Source organism: Eucyclogobius newberryi, unplaced genomic scaffold (genome assembly GCF_026437365.1).
Source record: "Eucyclogobius newberryi isolate DKJ021-1_F unplaced genomic scaffold, fEucNew1.0.hap1 SCAF_13, whole genome shotgun sequence".
Classification (NCBI taxonomy): Eukaryota; Metazoa; Chordata; class Actinopteri; order Gobiiformes; family Gobiidae; genus Eucyclogobius; species Eucyclogobius newberryi.
In genome coordinates, this window is record NW_027315757.1 from 38,483,628 (window position 1) to 38,503,849 (window position 20,222).

The 20,222-nt window shown below is 46.5% G+C and overlaps 1 protein-coding gene across 2 annotated transcripts in view; it reads right to left on the reverse strand.

Annotated features, from left to right (window-relative positions):
- slc25a39 (solute carrier family 25 member 39) overlaps nucleotides 1–20,222 on the reverse strand; it is a 34,258-nt gene that overhangs the window by 11,055 nt on the left and 2,981 nt on the right. Inside the window, exons 2-8 of one of the 2 annotated variants that reach the window (XM_072443809.1) lie at nucleotides 18,702–18,863; nucleotides 13,955–14,014; nucleotides 10,298–10,348; nucleotides 8,629–8,738; nucleotides 7,546–7,613; nucleotides 6,973–7,097; nucleotides 682–855 (exon numbers count right to left, since the gene is read on the reverse strand). In XM_072443809.1, coding sequence (XP_072299910.1) covers nucleotides 682–855; nucleotides 6,973–7,097; nucleotides 7,546–7,613; nucleotides 8,629–8,738; nucleotides 10,298–10,348; nucleotides 13,955–14,014; nucleotides 18,702–18,804 — 691 coding nt within the window. In that variant the 5' untranslated portion in view covers nucleotides 18,805–18,863. The remainder of the gene's footprint in view (nucleotides 1–681; nucleotides 856–6,972; nucleotides 7,098–7,545; nucleotides 7,614–8,628; nucleotides 8,739–10,297; nucleotides 10,349–13,954; nucleotides 14,015–18,701; nucleotides 18,864–20,222) is intronic. The other variant, XM_072443810.1, reaches the window with a different exon arrangement.

Here is a 20,222-nt window from a genome sequence, read left to right on the forward strand (position 1 = left end):
AGGAAGAAGTTCAGTTACACTAGAGGAAGAAGTTCAGTTACACTAGAGGAAGAAGTTTAGTCACACCAGAGGAAGAAGTACAGTCACACCAGAGGAAGAAGTTCAGTTACACTAGAAGAAGAAGTTCAGTCACACCAGAGGAAGAAGTTCAGTTACACCAGAGGAAGACGTTCAGTTACACTAGAGGAACAAGTTCAGTTACACTAGAGGAAGAAGTTCAGTCACACCAGAGGAACAAGTTCAGTCACACCAGAGGAAGAAGTTCAGTCACACCAGAGGAAGAAGTTCAGTTACACCAGAGGAAGAAGTTCAGTTACACCAGAGGAAGGAGTTCAGTTACACCAGAGGAAGAAGTTCAGTTACACCAGAGGAAGAAGTTCAGTCACACCAGAGGAAGAAGTTCAGTTACACCAGAGGAAGGAGTTCAGTTACACCAGAGGAAGAAGTTCAGTTACACCAGAGGAAGAAGTTCAGTTACACCAGAGGAACAAGTTCAGTCACACCAGAGGAAGGAGTTCAGTTACACCAGAGGAAGAAGTTCAGTCACACCAGAGGAACAAGTTCAGTCACACCAGAGGAACAAGTTCAGTCACACCAGAGGAAGAAGTTCAGTTACACCAGAGGAAGGTAAGTTATCCCCTGTAGAGCCGCAGTAGAGGTGCTCTTCTTATGTGTGGTTACCTGAGAATGGGACGTCCCGGAGCACCGTGGGGCCCCAGCCGCTCCACAGCGACAGAAGTCCGTCCTGAGCCACAGCCGAGCGGATACAAACGCTCAGCTCTCTGTAACTCAGCCGCCGAGACTGAAGCTTAGTGCGCACGAGCTCCAGAGGGCTGATCACAGACACAGCGCCCACTGCAGGACACAGGTGGAACACATGGAAGAGTCTCATATCAGCTCACACTTCTTTCTTATAACATTGTACAGACCAAATAACTTAAGGAAAATAACAATCACAAATGACACAAATATGCAAATGAATAAACATGTAAAATGTGGACTGCTAAACATTAGAGCAATTTCCTCCAAATCGCTCTTAGTTAATGAATTAATTAGTGACTATAACATAGATCTTCAGCTCTAACTGAAACGTGGCTTCAACAAGACGACTACGTCAGACTAAATGAGTCCACCCCACCCACCCATGTAAACCCCACCCACCCATGTTAACCCCACCCACCCATGTAAACCCCACCCACCCATGTTAACCCCACCCACCCATGTTAACCCCACCCACCCATGTTAACTTTCAGACCTCCAGGAGCACAGAGGTGGGCGTGGCAGTGATCTCACACTCAAGCCGACTCATGAGCCCTAAAACTAACAATGCATTTCACTCATTTGAAAGCCTCATGTGTCAATCACATGTCCAAATATGAAAAACCAAAAAGGAGTTTTGTTCATAGTTTTCTCCCGACCTCCTGGTCCCTACTCAGAGTTTTTAACAGAGTTTTCTGACTTCATATCAATCTTAGTGTTAGCCTGGGATAAAATAGTTATAGCTGGAGACTTTAATATCCACGTGAACATGAGTGATGACTCTCTCAGTAATGCCTTCAGCGCCTTGTTAGACAGCATTGGTTTCACTCAGAATGTAAATAAAGCGACTCACACTCACAAGAACACTCTGGATCTTGTCCTAACGTATGGAACAGAGATTAGTGACCTCATGGTCCTCCCTCAAAACCCTATATTGTCAGATCATTTCCTAATTACCTTTCAGTTTATTCTTAAAGATCATCCAGTCCCACAAAATAAAGTTATAATGAAAAGGACAATATCTGTATGAACAAGGCCTGTGTATGAACCCATCGTGCGCAGGCAGCCTGTGGTGTCCCGTGAGGTGAGGATGTGGTCTGCTGAGAGCGAGGAGGCTCTGAGGGACTGCTTCAGCACCACTGTCTGGACTGAGCTTTATGACCCACATGGGGAGGACATCAACACCATCACAGAGTGCATCACGGACTACATCAACTTCTGTTTTGAGAACATTGTTCCCTCCCGGACGGTGCGGTGTTTTCCAAACAACAAGCCATGGATTAACCGTGAACTGAAGGCTCTGCTGAAGGAGAAGAAGAGAGCCTTCAGGTCAGGGAACAAGGAGGAGCTGAGGACTGTGCAGAAGGAGCTGAGGAGGAAGATCAGGCAGGCTGAGGCCGGCTACAAGAGGAGGATGGAGGAGCAGCTGCAGCAAAAGAACATTCAGGGAGTGTGGAGGAGCCTGAAAACCATCTCGGGCTTCAAAATCCCCCCTGCCCAGACAGAGGGGGATCTACAGTGGGTGAATGATTTAAATGCTCACTTCTTGAGGTTTGATCGGTCACCAGCCCCTCCCCCTGCACAGCTGCATGCTCCCTCTTCCACAGCTGGACAATGTCCTGCATCTGTTCTTCTTCACTTCTCTGCCCCGGACCATCAGCTCCCCACTTCGCCTGGACTCACCCATCCCCCCAGCACACGGTCCCCCTGCCAACCACTGACTGTCACAGCAGCACAGGTGAGGAGTGAGCTGAAGAGGATTAAAGTGAGGAAGGCAGCAGGACCTGATGGCATCAGCCCCAGGCTCCTTAAGTCCAGCAGATGAACTGTGTGGAGTTATGGAGCATGTCTTCAACATGAGCCTGAAGCTGAGGGTGGTACCACAGGTCTGGAAGACCTCCTGTCTGGTACCTGTGCCTAAGACACCGCGCCCCAAAGACCTCAACAGCTTCAGGCCAGTGGCTCTCACGTCCCACCTGATGAAGACACTGGAGCGGCTGGTCCTGGACCACCTCCGCTCCACCGTGAGCTCAGCCATGGACCCGCTGCAGTTTGCATATCGGTCTGGCATCGGAGTGGAGGACGCCGTCATCTCCCTGCTGCACCGCTCTCTCTCTCACCTGGAAAAGCCTGGCAGCTCTGTGAGGATTCTGTTCTTTGATCTTTCCAGCGCCTTCAACACCATCAGCTCCTGAGGGACAAGCTGGAGACGCTGGTGTGGAGTATGACCTGGCAGAGTGGATCCTGGACTACCTCACAGACCGACCCCAGTTTGTGAGAGCCCGGAACTGTGTGTCTGACACTCTGACCTGCAGTGTGGGGGCGCCCCAGGGCACTGTCCTCGCGCCCTTTCTCTTCACCCTTTACACTGCAGACTTCAGACATGACACGGACAGCTGTGTGTCCTGCAGAAGTTCTCTGACGACTCTGCCATCATCAGACTCATCACGGACGACGATGACGCGGAGTACAGAGGACTGGCGCAGGACTTTGTGGACTGGTGTCAGCGGAACCACCTCCTCATCAACGCGGGGAAGACCAAGGAGATGGTGGTGGATTTCCGCAGACGCCACCCCACTGCCCCCTCACCAGTGAAAATCCAGGGACGGGACATTGAGAGAGTGGACTCATACAAGTACCTGGGTGTTCATCTGAACCACAAACTGGACTGGACTCATAACACAGACGCACTGTACAGGAAGAGCCAGAGTCGGCTCTACCTCCTGAGGAGACTCAGGTCTTTTGGAGTGACAGGGCCACTCCTGAAGACCTTCTACGACTCTGTGGTGGCATCAGCCCTCCTGTACGGTGTGGCCTGCTGGAGCAGCAGCATCACAGAGAGGGAGAGGAGGAAGCTGGACAGAGTCATCAAGAAGTCCAGCTCCGTCCTGGGCTGTGCTCTGGACTCGGTGCAGGAGGTGGGTGACAGGAGGGTCCTGGCTAGATTCACATCTATGCTGGACCATGAGTGTCACCCCCTGCAGGACACTCTCTCCGCTCTGGAGAGCAGCTTCAGTGAGAGACTGATCCACCCTCGCTGTGTGAAGGAAAGGTTCCGTAGGTCTTTCCTTCCTGCTGCTGTCAGACTTTATAACAAAAACTGTTAGTACTGAACACTCGCAATACTGACCTAACCTAATACTGATGTGCAATTGCTGTTGGAATTCATGTGCAATTCATGTGAAATGCATGTGCAATCTATGTGCTGTCGTGACACATATTCATGTGCAATTACTGTCGTGATCACATGCAATGGTATTTATGTATTTATTTATTTATTTGTCTATGGGAGTTTGTTTATTTATAGGAGATCTTCTACTGAAAGTGTTTTTCAGACTTCCTATAAGTGATCTGTTCTTCTGTATCTACCTGCGTTGCACCAATGAAATTTCCCCATGTGGGACAATAAAGGAATATCTTATCTTATCTTATCTTATCTGAAAAATCTATCTCAAAATTCAAAGAAATAATACTCACAGAGAAGAATCTCTAAAAGCAGGAAAAGTTGCTCCTGTCCTATAAGCAGGCTCTGCGTAAGGCCCAAACCAGATATTATTCAAATCTAATAGAAGTCAACAAAAGTAACACTAAATTTCTTTTCAGCACTGTAGCTAGGCTAACAAACTGTCACAGTGCAGTAGAGCCCTCAATCCCAGCTACACTTAGCTCTGATGATTTCCTCCTATTTTTTAACAATAAAATAAAAACAATCAGAGATAAATTAGATGAAATTACCCCCGTTATTCGCCCTGAACTAGCCCAAGCTGTAAATCTAACGTCCCAGATAAATCCAGCTGTAAACTTAGAAAGGTTCAGCTGTTGATCAAGAGAGATAACTTCAGCCATTATGTCCTCTAAAAGCTCCACTTGTGTCCTAGACCCCATTCCAAGCTCCTCAAAGACATTCTCCCCCTAATTATAGACCCTATTCTTACTATAATAAATACTTCACTCGAAAGTGGCCATGTTCCACATCCTTCAAACATGACGTCATTAAACCTCTTCTGAAAAAGCCTAATTTAGATCCCGACCTATTGATAAACTACAGACCAGGGTTCAGAGCCCACCACAGCAGGGTTCAGAGCCCACCACAGCAGGGTCCAGAGCCCACCACAGCAGGGTCCAGAGCCCACCACAGCAGGGTTCAGAGCCCACCACAGCAGGGTTCAGAGCCCACCACAGCAGGGTCCCGAGCCCACCACAGCACTGAAACTGCACTAGTTAAAGTCACAAATGATTTGTTATTAGCCGCTGACGATGGACTGGTCTCAATCCTGGTTCTGTTGGACCTCAGCGCAGCATTTGACCATCGACCACAACATTCTACTGCAGAGGTTAGAATGTGATGTAGGTGTTGGAGGAACAGCCCTCAGCTGGTTTAAATCCTATTTATCTGATAGGTTCCAATTTGTTCATGTAAACCAGAGCTCCTCACCTGCTCTAAAGTAATTTACGGTGTGCCACAGGGTTCGGTACTCGGTCCAATTCTGTTTACTCTTTATATGCTGCCGTTAGGCAACATGATCAGGTCACATGGCATTAACTTCCACTGCTCTGCAGACGACACTCAGCTGTATTTATCAATGAAACCTGATCAGAGCGATCAAGTAGACAGACTTAGTACTTGTGTGAAGGAGATAAAAACCTGGATGACACTAAACTACCTGCTTCTTAACCCTGAAAAAACCGAGGTCATTGTGCTGGTCCTAAGCATCTACGAGACGCTCTATCTGAGCAGATAGTCACACTGGACAATGTCAGTGAAGCCTCCAGTTCTACTGTAAGAATCCTCAGAGTCTTATTTGACCAGGAGCTCTCATTTAAAGCTCATATAAATCAAGCTTGTAAAACAGCCTATTTCCATTTGCGCAACAAGAGCCAAAATCAGAAGAATCCTGCCTAAAAGTGATGCCGAAAAACTTATCCATGCATTTGTAACGACTAGATTAGACTGTAACTCCTGCTCGCAGCAGGTCCTAAAAGCTCCATAAAAAGCTTTCAACTGGTTCAAAATGCAGCAGCAAGATTACTAACAGGAACAAAAAGAAGAGAGCACATTACGCCGGTGCTGGAGTCTCTTCACTGGCTCCTGTCCAGTTTAGAATCAAATTTAAAATCCTACTCCTGACCTACAAAGCCATAAATGACATGGCCCCATCCTACCTCAAAGATGCTATAGAACCATATCATCCAAACAGAGCTCTTCGCTCTCAGAATGCCGGCCTTCTGGTGGTGCCAAGAGTCTCTAAAAGTACTGTAGGAGGTAGAGCCTTCTGGTGGTCCCAAGAGTCTCTAAAAGTACTGTAGGAGGTAGAGCGTTTAGCTACCAAGCTCCTGTGTTATGGAATCAGCTCCCGACCCATGTTAAATCTGCTGACACAGTCTCTTCATTTAAGTCCAGGCTTAAAACGTTCCTCTTCGAAATCGCTGATGGTCAGACTAGTTAGGAACAGAAACATAAACCCACAGCTTTAGCTACGCTGCCCTAGGAGTAACTGTGCTGGGGGAAGTATGACAGCTTGAGCACTATCCTCTTCTTCTGACTACTTATGCTATCAAACAATATTTATTTTTTAATTCCACTTGCAAACTGTTCACCGCCTTCTTTTTCTTTCTCTCACTCCTGAGGACCTGTGGACCCAGATGTCCCTCTCCTGGTGAAGTGGTCCCTGCCCCATGTGGACGGTCCCTCATCTGCCTGAAGAGTGGCTCCAGTTCCAGTCTCCCTCACGTCTGTGAGAGTGGGATCTCTCCTTCACTGGAACTCCTCCAGGTTTCTACGCTTTTTTCCCCAAAGAGGTTTTTTTGTAGTTTTTCCTGGCCGAGAAGGAGAGTCTAAGGACAGAGGACCCTGGGACATCGTCCCTCGCCACCACAGACATTGTTGATTCATTTCTCCCTGTGGCCCTCAGAGGCAACTGTTGTTGTGATTTTGGGCCTTACAAAAATAAATTGATTTGATTTGATTTGTTGACCATTTGAAGTCCAAATGTCTTAAAGCAGAACCAACTCTGGTGATAGAGCTCCCCCTGCTGCTCAAATATGTATATATACATATATAACATACATATAGAAAAAACATTTCACGTTGCCAAATAAAAAAGAGCCAGGGTTTCTCAGGAGAGTTGTCTTCAGGTCCATGTCGTGCGTTTTTACCTTCCTTTTGAATCATAAATGATAAGATTAGGAGCAGTTCATATAGAAGTCTCTTACGTCTGGCAATCGCCCCGGCAACCAGAGGGATGTGACTGCCCTGAAGACCCAGTCCAAAGCGGAGGAAGTCCCGGAGCTGGTCGTAGCAGGTGAAGTAGATGATGGTCGCCGGGACAGCCATGACCCTGGGACACAGCAAGACGACAAGCTCAACACGGGACTAAACCGGGACTAAACCTGGACTAAACCTGGACTAAACCTGGACTAAACCGGGACTAAACCTGGACTAAACCGGGACTAAACCTGGACTAAACCTGGACTAAACCGGGACTAAACCTGGACTAAACCTGGACTAAACCTGGACTAAACCTGGACTAAACCGGGACTAAACCGGGACTAAACCGGGACTAAACCGGGACAAAACCGGGACTAAACCGGGACTAAACCGGGACAAAACCGGGACTAAACCGGGACTAAACCTGTTCATCATGTATTCAACAGTAAAAATCCACAGCAGCTTCAGTTTAGAGGATTTCCACACATACTTGGCAACACAATTTGAACTTTGACAAACACAAGGATGTAACATGTCAACTTTGGAGACAAATGTAAATGTTTAGTCTCTTCACTCACAGAGTGGGAGGCAGTCCACTCCACAGAGACCGCACGCCTTCGTAACGGGCGATTTTGACAAACGCGTCCTGTAAGAAAATAAAAACAACAATATATAAGTCACAGATGAAAAGGTTTTCCAGAAGCTCTGGCAGTACCAAGGTGCTCTGGCCTTACCAGGGTGCTCTGGCAGTACCAGAGGGTGCTCTGGCAGTACCAAGGTGCTCTGGCCTTACCAAGGTGCTCTGGCCTTACCAGGGTGCTCTGGCAGTACCAGAGGGTGCTCTGGCAGTATCAGGGGGTGCTCTGGCAGTACCAGGGTGCTCTGGCAGTACCAAGGTGCTCTGGCAGTACCAAGGTGCTCTGGCAGTACCAGGGGGTGCTCTGGCAGTACCAGGGGGTGCTCTGGCAGTATCAAGGTGCTCTGGCAGTATCAAGGTGCTCTGGCAGTACCAGAGGGTGCTCTGGCAGTATCAAGGTGCTCTGGCAGTACCAGAGGGTGCTCTGGCAGTACCAGGGGGTGCTCTGGCAGTACCAGGGTGCTCTGGCAGTACCAGGGTGCTCTGGCAGTACCAGGGTGCTCTGGCCGTACTAGGGTGCTCTGGCCGTACCAGGGGGTGCTCTGGCAGTACCAGGGTGCTCTGGCAGTACCAGGGTGCTCTGGCAGTACCAGGGTGCTCTGGCAGTACCAGAGGGTGCTCTGGCAGTACCAGGGTGCTCTGGCAGTACCAGGGTGCTCTGGCAGTACCAAGGTGCTCTGGCAGTACCAAGGTGCTCTGGCAGTACCAGAGGGTGCTCTGGCAGTACCAGAGGGTGCTCTGGCAGTACCAAGGTGCTCTGGCAGTACCAGAAGGTGCTCTGGCAGTACCAAGGTGCTCTGGCAGTACCAGGGTGCTCTGGCAGTACCAGAGGGTGCTCTGGCAGTACCAAGGTGCTCTGGCAGTACCAGGGGGTGCTCTGGCAGTACCAGGGTGCTCTGGCAGTACCAGGGTGCTCTGGCCGTACCAGGGTGCTCTGGCCGTACCAGGGTGCTCTGGCCGTACCAGGGGGTTCTCTGGCAGTACCAGGGTGCTCTGGCAGTACCAGAGGGTGCTCTTGCCGTACCAGGGTGCCGCTGAAGTGCGTGGGCGTCTTGTACCAGCTGCTGCAGTGGGATCCATTCTGACAAACGTAGACGTGGTCCATAAGTCCGTTACAATACAGGAAGCACTTCCCTGTGAAGGAAGAGGAGGAGTCAAGGCCATATCGCTCATGGATGAATCAAGCGACTGCTGCTGTTTGAATCCAAAAGGACTAAAGTACAATCAGATGCAGATAGAGACGCTGCTTGAAGCCACTGATATGAATACAATGATTAAAAGTAAGACAATAGGTCAAAAAGTTACATATATATATGAGAATATTTTGACTTGTGGCAGTAGTTTGTGTGTCTGAGATGTGGCAGTAGTTTGTGTGTCTGAGATGTGGCAGTAGTTTGTGTGTCTGAGATGTGGCAGTAGTTTGTGTGTCTGAGATGTGGCAGTAGTTTGTGTGTCTGAGATGTGGCAGTAGTTTGTGTGTCCGAGATGTGGCAGTAGTTTGTATGTGTCTGAGATGTGGCAGTAGTTTGTATGTGTCTGAGATGTGGCAGTAGTTTGTGTGTCCGAGATGTGGCAGTAGTTTGTATGTGTCTGAGATGTGGCAGTAGTTTGTGTGTCTGAGATGTGGCAGTAGTTTGTGTGTCTGAGATGTGGCAGTAGTTTGTGTGTCTGAGATGTGGCAGTAGTTTGTGTGTCTGAGATGTGGCAGTAGTTTGTATGTGTCTGAGATGTGGCAGTAGTTTGTGTGTCTGAGATGTGGCAGTAGTTTGTGTGTCTGAGATGTGGCAGTAGTTTGTGTGTCTGAGATGTGGCAGTAGTTTGTGTGTCAGAGATGTGGCAGTAGTTTGTGTGTCAGAGATGTGGCAGTAGTTTGTATGTGTCTGAGATGTGGCAGTAGTTTGTGTGTCTGAGATGTGGCAGTAGTTTGTGTGTCAGAGATGTGGCAGTAGTTTGTGTGTCAGAGATGTGGCAGTAGTTTGTGTGTCTGAGATGTGGCAGTAGTTTGTGTGTCTGAGATGTGGCAGTAGTTTGTGTGTCTGAGATGTGGCAGTAGTTTGTGTGTCTGAGTTGTGGCAGTAGTTTGTGTGTCAGAGATGTGGCAGTAGTTTGTGTGTCTGAGATGTGGCAGTAGTTTGTGTGTCTGAGATGTGGCAGTAGTTTGTGTGTCTGAGTTGTGGCAGTAGTAGTAGTTGTTTGAAGCAAACATGAGGAGGGACCAAGCACAGCCCTGTCTCACCCATCTTCCAGAGGCAATGGTGACCTGAGAGAACCACTAACTTTATTTCTTGATGTTGGATTGTTGTAAAGAGCTAAACTGGGACCAAACCAGGACAAAATAACCAGGACCAGATCAAATACACTTAGTCTTGGTTCAGTTCTGAGTCTAGTCCTGGTTTAATCCATATTCAGAAATCATAAAATGCATTTTTGCATTTTTCTAGTGTAATTCGAATTCAACCGTGTATTAACTGGAAGGACTGTTGCTGCACTCTTCTGTTTTAAGGTACATTTGACAATAGTTTCAGTTTGTATTTGTTTTGATTGTGAATTAAAACCTTTTGCTGTTTGAAAAGCACTTTGACTTTGAGTATAAAATGTCTTCTTTGCAGTCCTACAAACTAAACCATTTCAAACATTCGGCTGTAATCCTGAACCTGGAGTTAGTTTCACACAGAGAAAGTGGAGGTACTCACACTTGGACGGGCGAAGGACTCGACCCCATGAAGCGGAGTCCGAGGCTAAAGCTGCGACATTAAGCATTTCAGATTAGAGCTGTAGAACATGACAAAACTGTGACAAAAACATGCTACCATGTACTTCCAACAGATTTAACACTTCCTCGTTTCCATGGAGATGTCATTACTGCAGCCAAGAATGTTCCACAGTCTGACATTAGATTAGTCGCCAGGGAGACAAGCAGGTGCAGAAAAGTGACATACGTTCACCATTAAAAAAAGAAAATGAAAACTGATTTGATTACAAGAGAAACTAATGACCAGAACTAGACATTTTGATGAAATATTGTAAACACATTTTCTTATTACACTGCTTTATTAGTGATATTAGTGGTATTAGTGGTATTAGTGGTATTAGTAGCATTAGTGGTAGTATTAGTAGTAGTATTAGTAGTATTAACAGTATTAGTATTAGTGGTATTGTCGATGAGGGTGGTGTCGTCATGGTGATGAGGGTGGTGTCGTCACGTCGACGAGGGTGGTGTTGTCACGGTGATGAGGGTGGTGTCGTCATGGTGATGAGGGTGGTGTCGTCACGTCGACGAGGGTGGTGTCACGGTGATGAGGGTGGTGTTGTCACGGTGATGAGGGTGGTGTTGTCACGGTGATGAGGGTGGTGTTGTCATGTCGATGAGGGTGGTGTCGTCATGTCGATGAGGGTGGTGTAGTCACGGTGATGAGGGTGGTGTCGTCATGGTGATGAGGGTGGTGTCGTCATGGTGATGAGGGTGGTGTTGTCACGGTGATGAGGGTGTTGTTGTCATGGTGATGAAGGTGGTGTTGTCATGGTGATGAGGGTGGTGTCGTCACGTCGATGAGGGTGGTGTTGTCACGGTGATGAGGGTGGTGTCACGGTGATGAGGGTGGTGTTGTCAAGGTGATGAGGGTGGTGTCGTCACGGTGATGAGGGTGGTGTCGTCACGGTGATGAGGGTGGTTTTGTCATGGTGATGAAGGTGGTGTTGTCATGGTGATGAGGGTGGTGTCGTCATGTCGATGAGGGTGGTGTCGTCATGTTGATGAGGGTGGTGTTGTCATGGTAATGAAGGTGGTGTTGTCACGGTGATGAGGGTGGTGTTGTCACGGTGATGAGGGTGGTGTCGTCACGGTGATGAGGGTGGTTTTGTCATGGTGATGAAGGTGGTGTTGTCATGGTGATGAGGGTGGTTTTGTCATGGTGATGAAGGTGGTGTTGTCATGGTGATGAGGGTGGTGTCGTCATGTCGATGAGGGTGGTGTCGTCATGTTGATGAGGGTGGTGTTGTCATGGTAATGAAGGTGGTGTTGTCACGGTGATGAGGGTGGTGTCGTCACGCTGATGAGGGTGGTGTCGTCACGGTGATGAGGGTGGTGTCGTCACGGTGATGAGGGTGGTGTTGTCACGGGGATGAGGGTGGTGTTGTCACGGTGATGAGGGTGGTGTCGTCACGGTGATGAAGGTGGTGTTGTCATGGTGATGAGGGTGGTGTCGTCATGTCGATGAGGGTGGTGTCGTCATGTTGATGAGGGTGGTGTTGTCATGGTGATGAAGGTGGTGTTATCATGGTGATGAGGGTGGTGTCGTCATGTTGATGAGGGTGGTGTTCTCATGGTGATGAGGGTGGTGTTGTCACGGTGATAAGGGTGGTGTCGTCACGGTGATGAAGGTGGTGTTGTCATGGTGATGAGGGTGGTGTCGTCATGTCGATGAGGGTGGTGTCGTCATGTTGATGAGGGTGGTGTTGTCATGGTGATGAAGGTGGTGTTATCATGGTGATGAGGGTGGTGTTGTCATGGGGATGAGGGTGGTGTTGTCACGGTGATGAGGGTGGTGTCGTCATGTTGATGAGGGTGGTGTTGTCATGGTGATGAGGGTGGTGTTGTCACGGTGATAAGGGTGGTGTCGTCACGGTGATGAAGGTGGTGTTGTCATGGTGATGAGGGTGGTGTCGTCATGTCGATGAGGGTGGTGTCGTCATGTTGATGAGGGAGGTGTTGTCATGGTGATGAGGGTGGTGTTGTCACGGTGATAAGGGTGGTGTCGTCACGGTGATGAAGGTGGTGTTGTCATGGTGATGAGGGTGGTGTCGTCATGTCGATGAGGGTGGTGTCGTCATGTTGATGAGGGTGGTGTCGTCATGTTGATGAGGGTGGTGTCGTCATGTTGATGAGGGTGGTGTCGTCACGGTGATGAAGGTGGTGTTGTCATGGTGATGAGGGTGGTGTCGTCATGTCGATGAGGGTGGTGTCGTCATGTTGATGAGGGTGGTGTCGTCATGTTGATGAGGGTGGTGTTATCATGGTGATGAAGGTGGTGTTATCATGGTGATGAGGGTGGTGTCGTCATGTCGATGAGGGTGGTGTTATCATGGTGATGAGGGTGGTGTTATCATGGTGATGAGGGTGGCGTCGTCCTCAAATCAGTTTTACGGAGGCGTGGCTTATATTGTGACCTGCATATTGGATGAACTGAATAGTATTGAACGTGCTACACTCAGGACACATCCAGCTTTAGATTGTGTTTGTTTTAACTTAATAATAATAATAATAATAATCAGGCTGAGCAAAATAATATGTCTGTTTGCCGTAACCCGACCGACCCGCTATGAAACTAGCCGACTGAAAATAAAATATCAGCATTTTGTTGAATAAACGTCAAAATCTTTTATTTTGTAATTAATTCGCCGACTCACCGACCGATCTTTCCTGAACCACCGTGTCAAATAGTTTTATCACGCTTGTAAATCTGTCTTTCACCTTAAAGGACTGATAACGCACCGCGTAACACATGCGCGTCTTCATTTTCAGTCCTCCACGTGCGTCTATAAAGAAACAGAGCGCGCGTAGGAGTCGTTATTTTGCCTTTTACAAGTTGGTTTGCCTCTGTCGGCACCACTGACATGTCCATTGTAATGTGAGCCTCTGTCAGGGTGTGAAATTTGACTTATGCATTCTGGGATTGAAACACCCCCAGCAGCGTCATCACAGCAAACATGGCGGCTCCCGTGTCACCCGCATGTTCCCCCCGCTCGCCTTCGCTACCAAAATAAAAGGATAGCGGCGTACAAAAGGTCCATTGAAATATCTTAAAATCGTGAGATTTAGTCTCCCGATCGGGTTGAGAGAGACGTTTTCCGTCATTGACTGTTGAAGCCTGACCCCTGGTGGTCACTCCGACTCAAAAAATGACAATTTTTTTTGCCTTCAAAGTAAAAAAAATAAGACTTTGCCTACCGTCCGACCCAGATGAAAAATGTTGACTCGGGTTACAGCAAACAGACCATTTATTTGAGGAAGCCTAATACCTTTTATTTATATAGCGCTTTTCAATGACCCAAAGACGCTTTGACATATACAAAAAGGGGGGGTATTTACTGACAGGGGGGGACAGCACGGACAGTACACAATAATGTACACAATAATGTACACAGTCTGAAAAAGAACAGATCAAATAAACAACACAGAAAAAGGACAAAGAAAATGATGGGGATGTTACGGGGAAGACTTGTACAGAAATGCACTTATAGTTATTATAAAGATGGTTTTGCAAGATATAATGCGTGACCACCTTTAGATCAAGACATTTGAATGGCAGCTCAGGCACAGATGGAGTAAGAAGCACAGAGAAAGTCTTCACCTTTGTGGAAGGGCGTTTGTTGAGCCTGAAGGCGGATCTTCACAACGTCCAGCGGCGTGACTAGAAAAAGCATCCACACAGAAGTAACGTTAATTATAATAATGACTCTGATTTAGAACGACTGCAGAAAGAAGCTCGACGTCTAGAGAGCGAATTGTGAGTTCAATCTACCCTTTTACAGATAATAGTTTACCCTAAAACTGTATTAAGTCCTCTCATCTTATGAGGCCCGTTTTAGGATGTCTTGGTTTGAGCCCAGTTTAGTGCCAGGGTAGACGTGATTTAGTCCCGGTTAAGACCTTCTAGTCAAGGTTCAGTCCTGTTTAAGACCTTCTAGTCAAGGTTTAGTCCTGTTTAAGACCTTCTAGTCAAGGTTTAGTCCTGTTTAAGACCTTCTAGTCAAGGTTTAGTCCTGTTAAAGACCTTCTAATCAAGGTTTAGTCCTGTTTAAGACCTTCTAGTCAAGGTTTAGTCCTGTTAAAGACCTTCTAGTCAAGGTTTAGTCCCGTTTAAGACCTTCTAGTCAAGGTTTAGTCCCGTTTAAGACCTTCTAGTCAAGGTTTAGTCCTGTTTAAGACCTTCTAGTCAAGGTTTAGTCCCGTTTAAAGACCTTCTAGTCAAGGTTTAGTCCTGTTAAAGACCTTCTAGTCAAGGTTTAGTCCTGTTAAAGACCTTCTAGTCAAGGTTTAGTCCTGTTTAAGACCTTCTAGTCAAGGTTTAGTCCTGTTTAAGACCTTCTAGTCAAGGTTTAGTCCCGTTTAAAGACCTTCTAGTCAAGGTTTAGTCCTGTTTAAGACCTTCTAGTCAAGGTTTAGTCCTGTTTAAAGACCTTCTAGTCAAGGTTTAGTCCTGTTTAAGACCTTCTAGTCAAGGTTTAGTCCCGTTTAAAGACCTTCTAGTCAAGGTTTAGTCCCGTTTAAGACCTTCTAGTCAAGGTTTAGTCCCGTTTAAGACCTTCTAGTCAAGGTTTAGTCCCGTTTAAAGACCTTCTAGTCAAGGTTTAGTCCTGTTTAAGACCTTCTAGTCAAGGTTTAGTCCTGTTTAAGACCTTCTAGTCAAGGTTTAGTCCTGTTTGAGACCTTCTAGTCAAGGTTTAGTCCTGTTAAAGACCTTCTAGTCAAGGTTTAGTCCTGTTTAAGACCTTCTAGTCAAGGTTTAGTCCTGTTTAAGACCTTCTAGTCAAGGTTTAGTCCTGTTTAAGACCTTCTAGTCAAGGTTTAGTCCTGTTAAAGACCTTCTAGTCAAGGTTTAGTCCTGTTTAAGACCTTCTAGTCAAGGTTTAGTCCTGTTTAAGACCTTCTAGTCAAGGTTTAGTCCTGTTTAAGACCTTCTAGTCAAGGTTTAGTCCTGTTTAAGACCTTCTAGTCAAGGTTTAGTCCTGTTTAAGACCTTCTAGTCAAGGTTTAGTCCTGTTTAAGACCTTCTAGTCAAGGTTTAGTCCTGTTAAAGACCTTCTAGTCAAGGTTTAGTCCTGTTTAAGACCTTCTAGTCAAGGTTTAGTCCTGTTTAAGACCTTCTAGTCAAGGTTTAGTCCTGTTTAAGACCTTCTAGTCAAGGTTTAGTCCCGTTTAAAGACCTTCTAGTCAAGGTTCAGTCCCGTTTAAGACCTTCTAGTCAAGGTTTAGTCCTGTTTAAGACCTTCTAGTCAAGGTTTAGTCCTGTTAAAGACCTTCTAGTCAAGGTTTAGTCCTGTTAAAGACCTTCTAGTCAAGGTTTAGTCCTGTTTAAGACCTTCTAGTCAAGGTTTAGTCCTGTTTAAGACCTTCTAGTCAAGGTTTAGTCCTGTTTAAGACCTTCTAGTCAAGGTTTAGTCCCGTTTAAAGACCTTCTAGTCAAGGTTTAGTCCTGTTTAAGACCTTCTAGTCAAGGTTTAGTCCCGTTTAAGACCTTCTAGTCAAGGTTTAGTCCTGTTTAAGACCTTCTAGTCAAGGTTTAGTCCCGTTTAAAGACATTCTAGTCAAGGTTTAGTCCTGTTAAAGACCTTCTAGTCAAGGTTTAGTCCTGTTAAAGACCTTCTAGTCAAGGTTTAGTCCTGTTTAAGACCTTCTAGTCAAGGTTTAGTCCTGTTTAAGACCTTCTAGTCAAGGTTTAGTCCTGTTTAAGACCTTCTAGTCAAGGTTTAGTCCTGTTTAAGACCTTCTAGTCAAGGTTTAGTCCTGTTTAAGACCTTCTAGTCAAGGTTTAGTCCTGTTTAAGACCTTCTAGTCAAGGTTTAGTCCTGTTAAAGACCTTCTAGTCAAGGTTTAGTCCTGTTTAAGAGCTTCTAGTCAAGGTTTAGTCCTGTTTAAGACCTTCTAGTCAAGGTTTAGTCCTGTTTAAGACCTTCTAGTCAAGGTTTAGTCCTGTTTAAGACCTTCTAGTCAAGGTTTAGTCCCGTTTAAAGACCTTCTAGTCAAGGTTCAGTCCTGTTTAAGACCTTCTAGTCAAGGTTTAGTCCCGTTTAAAGACCTTCTAGTCAAGGTTTAGTCCTGTTTAAGACCTTCTAGTCAAGGTTTAGTCCCGTTTAAAGACCTTCTAGTCAAGGTTCAGTCCTGTTTAAGACCTTCTAGTCAAGGTTTAGTCCCGTTTAAAGACCTTCTAGTCAAGGTTCAGTCCTGTTTAAGACCTTCTAGTCAAGGTTTAGTCCCGTTTAAAGACCTTCTAGTCAAGGTTTAGTCCTGTTTAAGACCTTCTAGTCAAGGTTTAGTCCCGTTTAAAGACCTTCTAGTCAAGGTTCAGTCCTGTTTAAGACCTTCTAGTCAAGGTTTAGTCCCGTTTAAAGACCTTCTAGTCAAGGTTTAGTCCCGTTTAAAGACCTTCTAGTCAAGGTTCAGTCCTGTTTAAGACCTTCTAGTCAAGGTTTAGTCCCGTTTAAAGACCTTCTAGTCAAGGTTTAGTCCTGTTAAAGACCTTCTAGTCAAGGTTTAGTCCTGTTTAAGACCTTCTAGTCAAGGTTCAGTCCTGTTTAAGACCTTCTAGTCAAGGTTCAGTCCTGTTTAAGACCTTCTAGTCAAGGTTCAGTCCTGTTTAAGACCTTCTAGTCAAGGTTCAGTCCTGTTTAAGACCTTCTAGTCAAGGTTCAGTCCTGTTTAAGACCTTCTAGTCAAGGTTCAGTCCTGTTTAAGACCTTCTAGTCAAGGTTTAGTCCTGTTAAAGACCTTCTAGTCAAGGTTCAGTCCTGTTTAAGACCTTCTAGTCAAGGTTTAGTCCTGTTTAAGACCTTCTAGTCAAGGTTCAGTCCTGTTTAAGACCTTCTAGTCAAGGTTTAGTCCTGTTTAAGACCTTCTAGTCAAGGTTTAGTCCTGTTTAAGACCTTCTAGTCAAGGTTTAGTCCTGTTTAAGACCTTCTAGTCAAGGTTCAGTCCTGTTTAAGACCTTCTAGTCAAGGTTCAGTCCTGTTTAAGACCTTCTAGTCAAGGTTTAGTCCCGTTTAAAGACATTCTAGTCAAGGTTTAGTCCTGTTAAAGACCTTCTAGTCAAGGTTTAGTCCTGTTAAAGACCTTCTAGTCAAGGTTTAGTCCTGTTTAAGACCTTCTAGTCAAGGTTTAGTCCTGTTAAAGACCTTCTAGTCAAGGTTTAGTCCTGTTTAAGACCTTCTAGTCAAGGTTTAGTCCTGTTAAAGACCTTCTAGTCAAGGTTTAGTCCTGTTTAAGACCTTCTAGTCAAGGTTTAGTCCTGTTTAAGACCTTCTAGTCAAGGTTTAGTCCTGTTTAAGACCTTCTAGTCAAGGTTTAGTCCTGTTTAAGACCTTCTAGTCAAGGTTTAGTCCTGTTTAAGACCTTCTAGTCAAGGTTTAGTCCTGTTAAAGACCTTCTAGTCAAGGTTTAGTCCTGTTTAAGACCTTCTAGTCAAGGTTTAGTCCTGTTTAAGACCTTCTAGTCAAGGTTTAGTCCTGTTTAAGACCTTCTAGTCAAGGTTTAGTCCTGTTTAAGACCTTCTAGTCAAGGTTTAGTCCCGTTTAAAGACCTTCTAGTCAAGGTTCAGTCCTGTTTAAGACCTTCTAGTCAAGGTTTAGTCCCGTTTAAAGACCTTCTAGTCAAGGTTTAGTCCTGTTTAAGACCTTCTAGTCAAGGTTTAGTCCCGTTTAAAGACCTTCTAGTCAAGGTTCAGTCCTGTTTAAGACCTTCTAGTCAAGGTTTAGTCCCGTTTAAAGACCTTCTAGTCAAGGTTCAGTCCTGTTTAAGACCTTCTAGTCAAGGTTTAGTCCCGTTTAAAGACCTTCTAGTCAAGGTTTAGTCCTGTTTAAGACCTTCTAGTCAAGGTTTAGTCCCGTTTAAAGACCTTCTAGTCAAGGTTCAGTCCTGTTTAAGACCTTCTAGTCAAGGTTTAGTCCCGTTTAAAGACCTTCTAGTCAAGGTTTAGTCCCGTTTAAAGACCTTCTAGTCAAGGTTCAGTCCTGTTTAAGACCTTCTAGTCAAGGTTTAGTCCCGTTTAAAGACCTTCTAGTCAAGGTTTAGTCCTGTTTAAGACCTTCTAGTCAAGGTTCAGTCCTGTTTAAGACCTTCTAGTCAAGGTTCAGTCCTGTTTAAGACCTTCTAGTCAAGGTTCAGTCCTGTTTAAGACCTTCTAGTCAAGGTTCAGTCCTGTTTAAGACCTTCTAGTCAAGGTTTAGTCCTGTTAAAGACCTTCTAGTCAAGGTTCAGTCCTGTTTAAGACCTTCTAGTCAAGGTTTAGTCCTGTTTAAGACCTTCTAGTCAAGGTTTAGTCCTGTTTAAGACCTTCTAGTCAAGGTTCAGTCCTAACCCTAACTCGATACCCAAGGCCTTACCCATGATGGAGGTGAGGAGAGCTCCAGTGCCCGAGGCCAGCATCTGCTGCACTGGAGAGATGGCAGTCGCCGGTCGAGCCGAACGCTCCGCCATCTTCACCATCGTCTGCCTGATGTTTCCTTCTGTAACTCTATCCTCCAGCCTCTCTCGCCATCACCAACCTGGCAACAACAACACACCACCCTCACCAACCTGGCAACAACAACACACCACCATCACCAACCTGGCAACAACAACAACAACAACACACCACCATCACCAACCTGGCAACAACAACACACCACCATCACCAACCTGGCAACAACAACACACCACCATCACCAACCTGGCAACAACAACACACCACTATCACCAACCTGGCAACAACAACAACAACACACCACCATCACCAACCTGGCAACAACAACACACCACCATCACCAACCTGGCAACAACAACACACCACCGTCACCAACCTGGCAACAACAACACACCACCGTCACCAACCTGGCAACAACAACACACCATCGTCACCAACCTGGCAACAACAACACACCACTATCACCAACCTGGCAACAACAACAACAACACACCACCATCACCAACCTGGCAACAACAACACACCACCATCACCAACCTGGCAACAACAACACACCACCGTCACCAACCTGGCAACAACAACACACCACCGTCACCAACCTGGCAACAACAACACACCATCGTCACCAACCTGGCAACAACAACACACCACCGTCACCAACCTGCCAACAACACACCATCGTCACCAACCTGGCAACAACAACACACCACCATCACCAACCTGGCAACAACAACAACAACAACACACCACCATCACCAACATGGCAACAACAACAGCAACACACCACCATCACCAACCTGGCAACAACAACACACCACCGTCACCAACCTGGCAACAACAACACACCATCGTCACCAACCTGGCAACAACAACACACCACCGTCACCAACCTGGCAACAACAACACACCACCGTCACCAACCTGGCAACAACAACACACCATCGTCACCAACCTGGCAACAACAACACACCACCGTCACCAACCTGGCAACAACAACACACCACCGTCACCAACCTGGCAAAAACAACACACCATCGTCACCAACCTGGCAACAACAACACACCACCGTCACCAACCTGCCAACAACACACCATCGTCACCAACCTGGCAACAACAACACACCACCATCACCAACCTGGCAACAACAACACACCACCATCACCAACCTGGCAACAACAACAACAACAACACACCACCATCACCAACATGGCAACAACAACAGCAACACACCACCATCACCAACCTGGCAACAACAACACACCACCGTCACCAACCTGGCAACAACAACAACAACACACCACCATCACCAACCTGGCAACAACAACACACCACCGTCACCAACCTGGCAACAACAACACACCATCGTCACCAACCTGGCAACAACAACACACCACCGTCACCAACCTGGCAACAACAACACACCACCGTCACCAACCTGGCA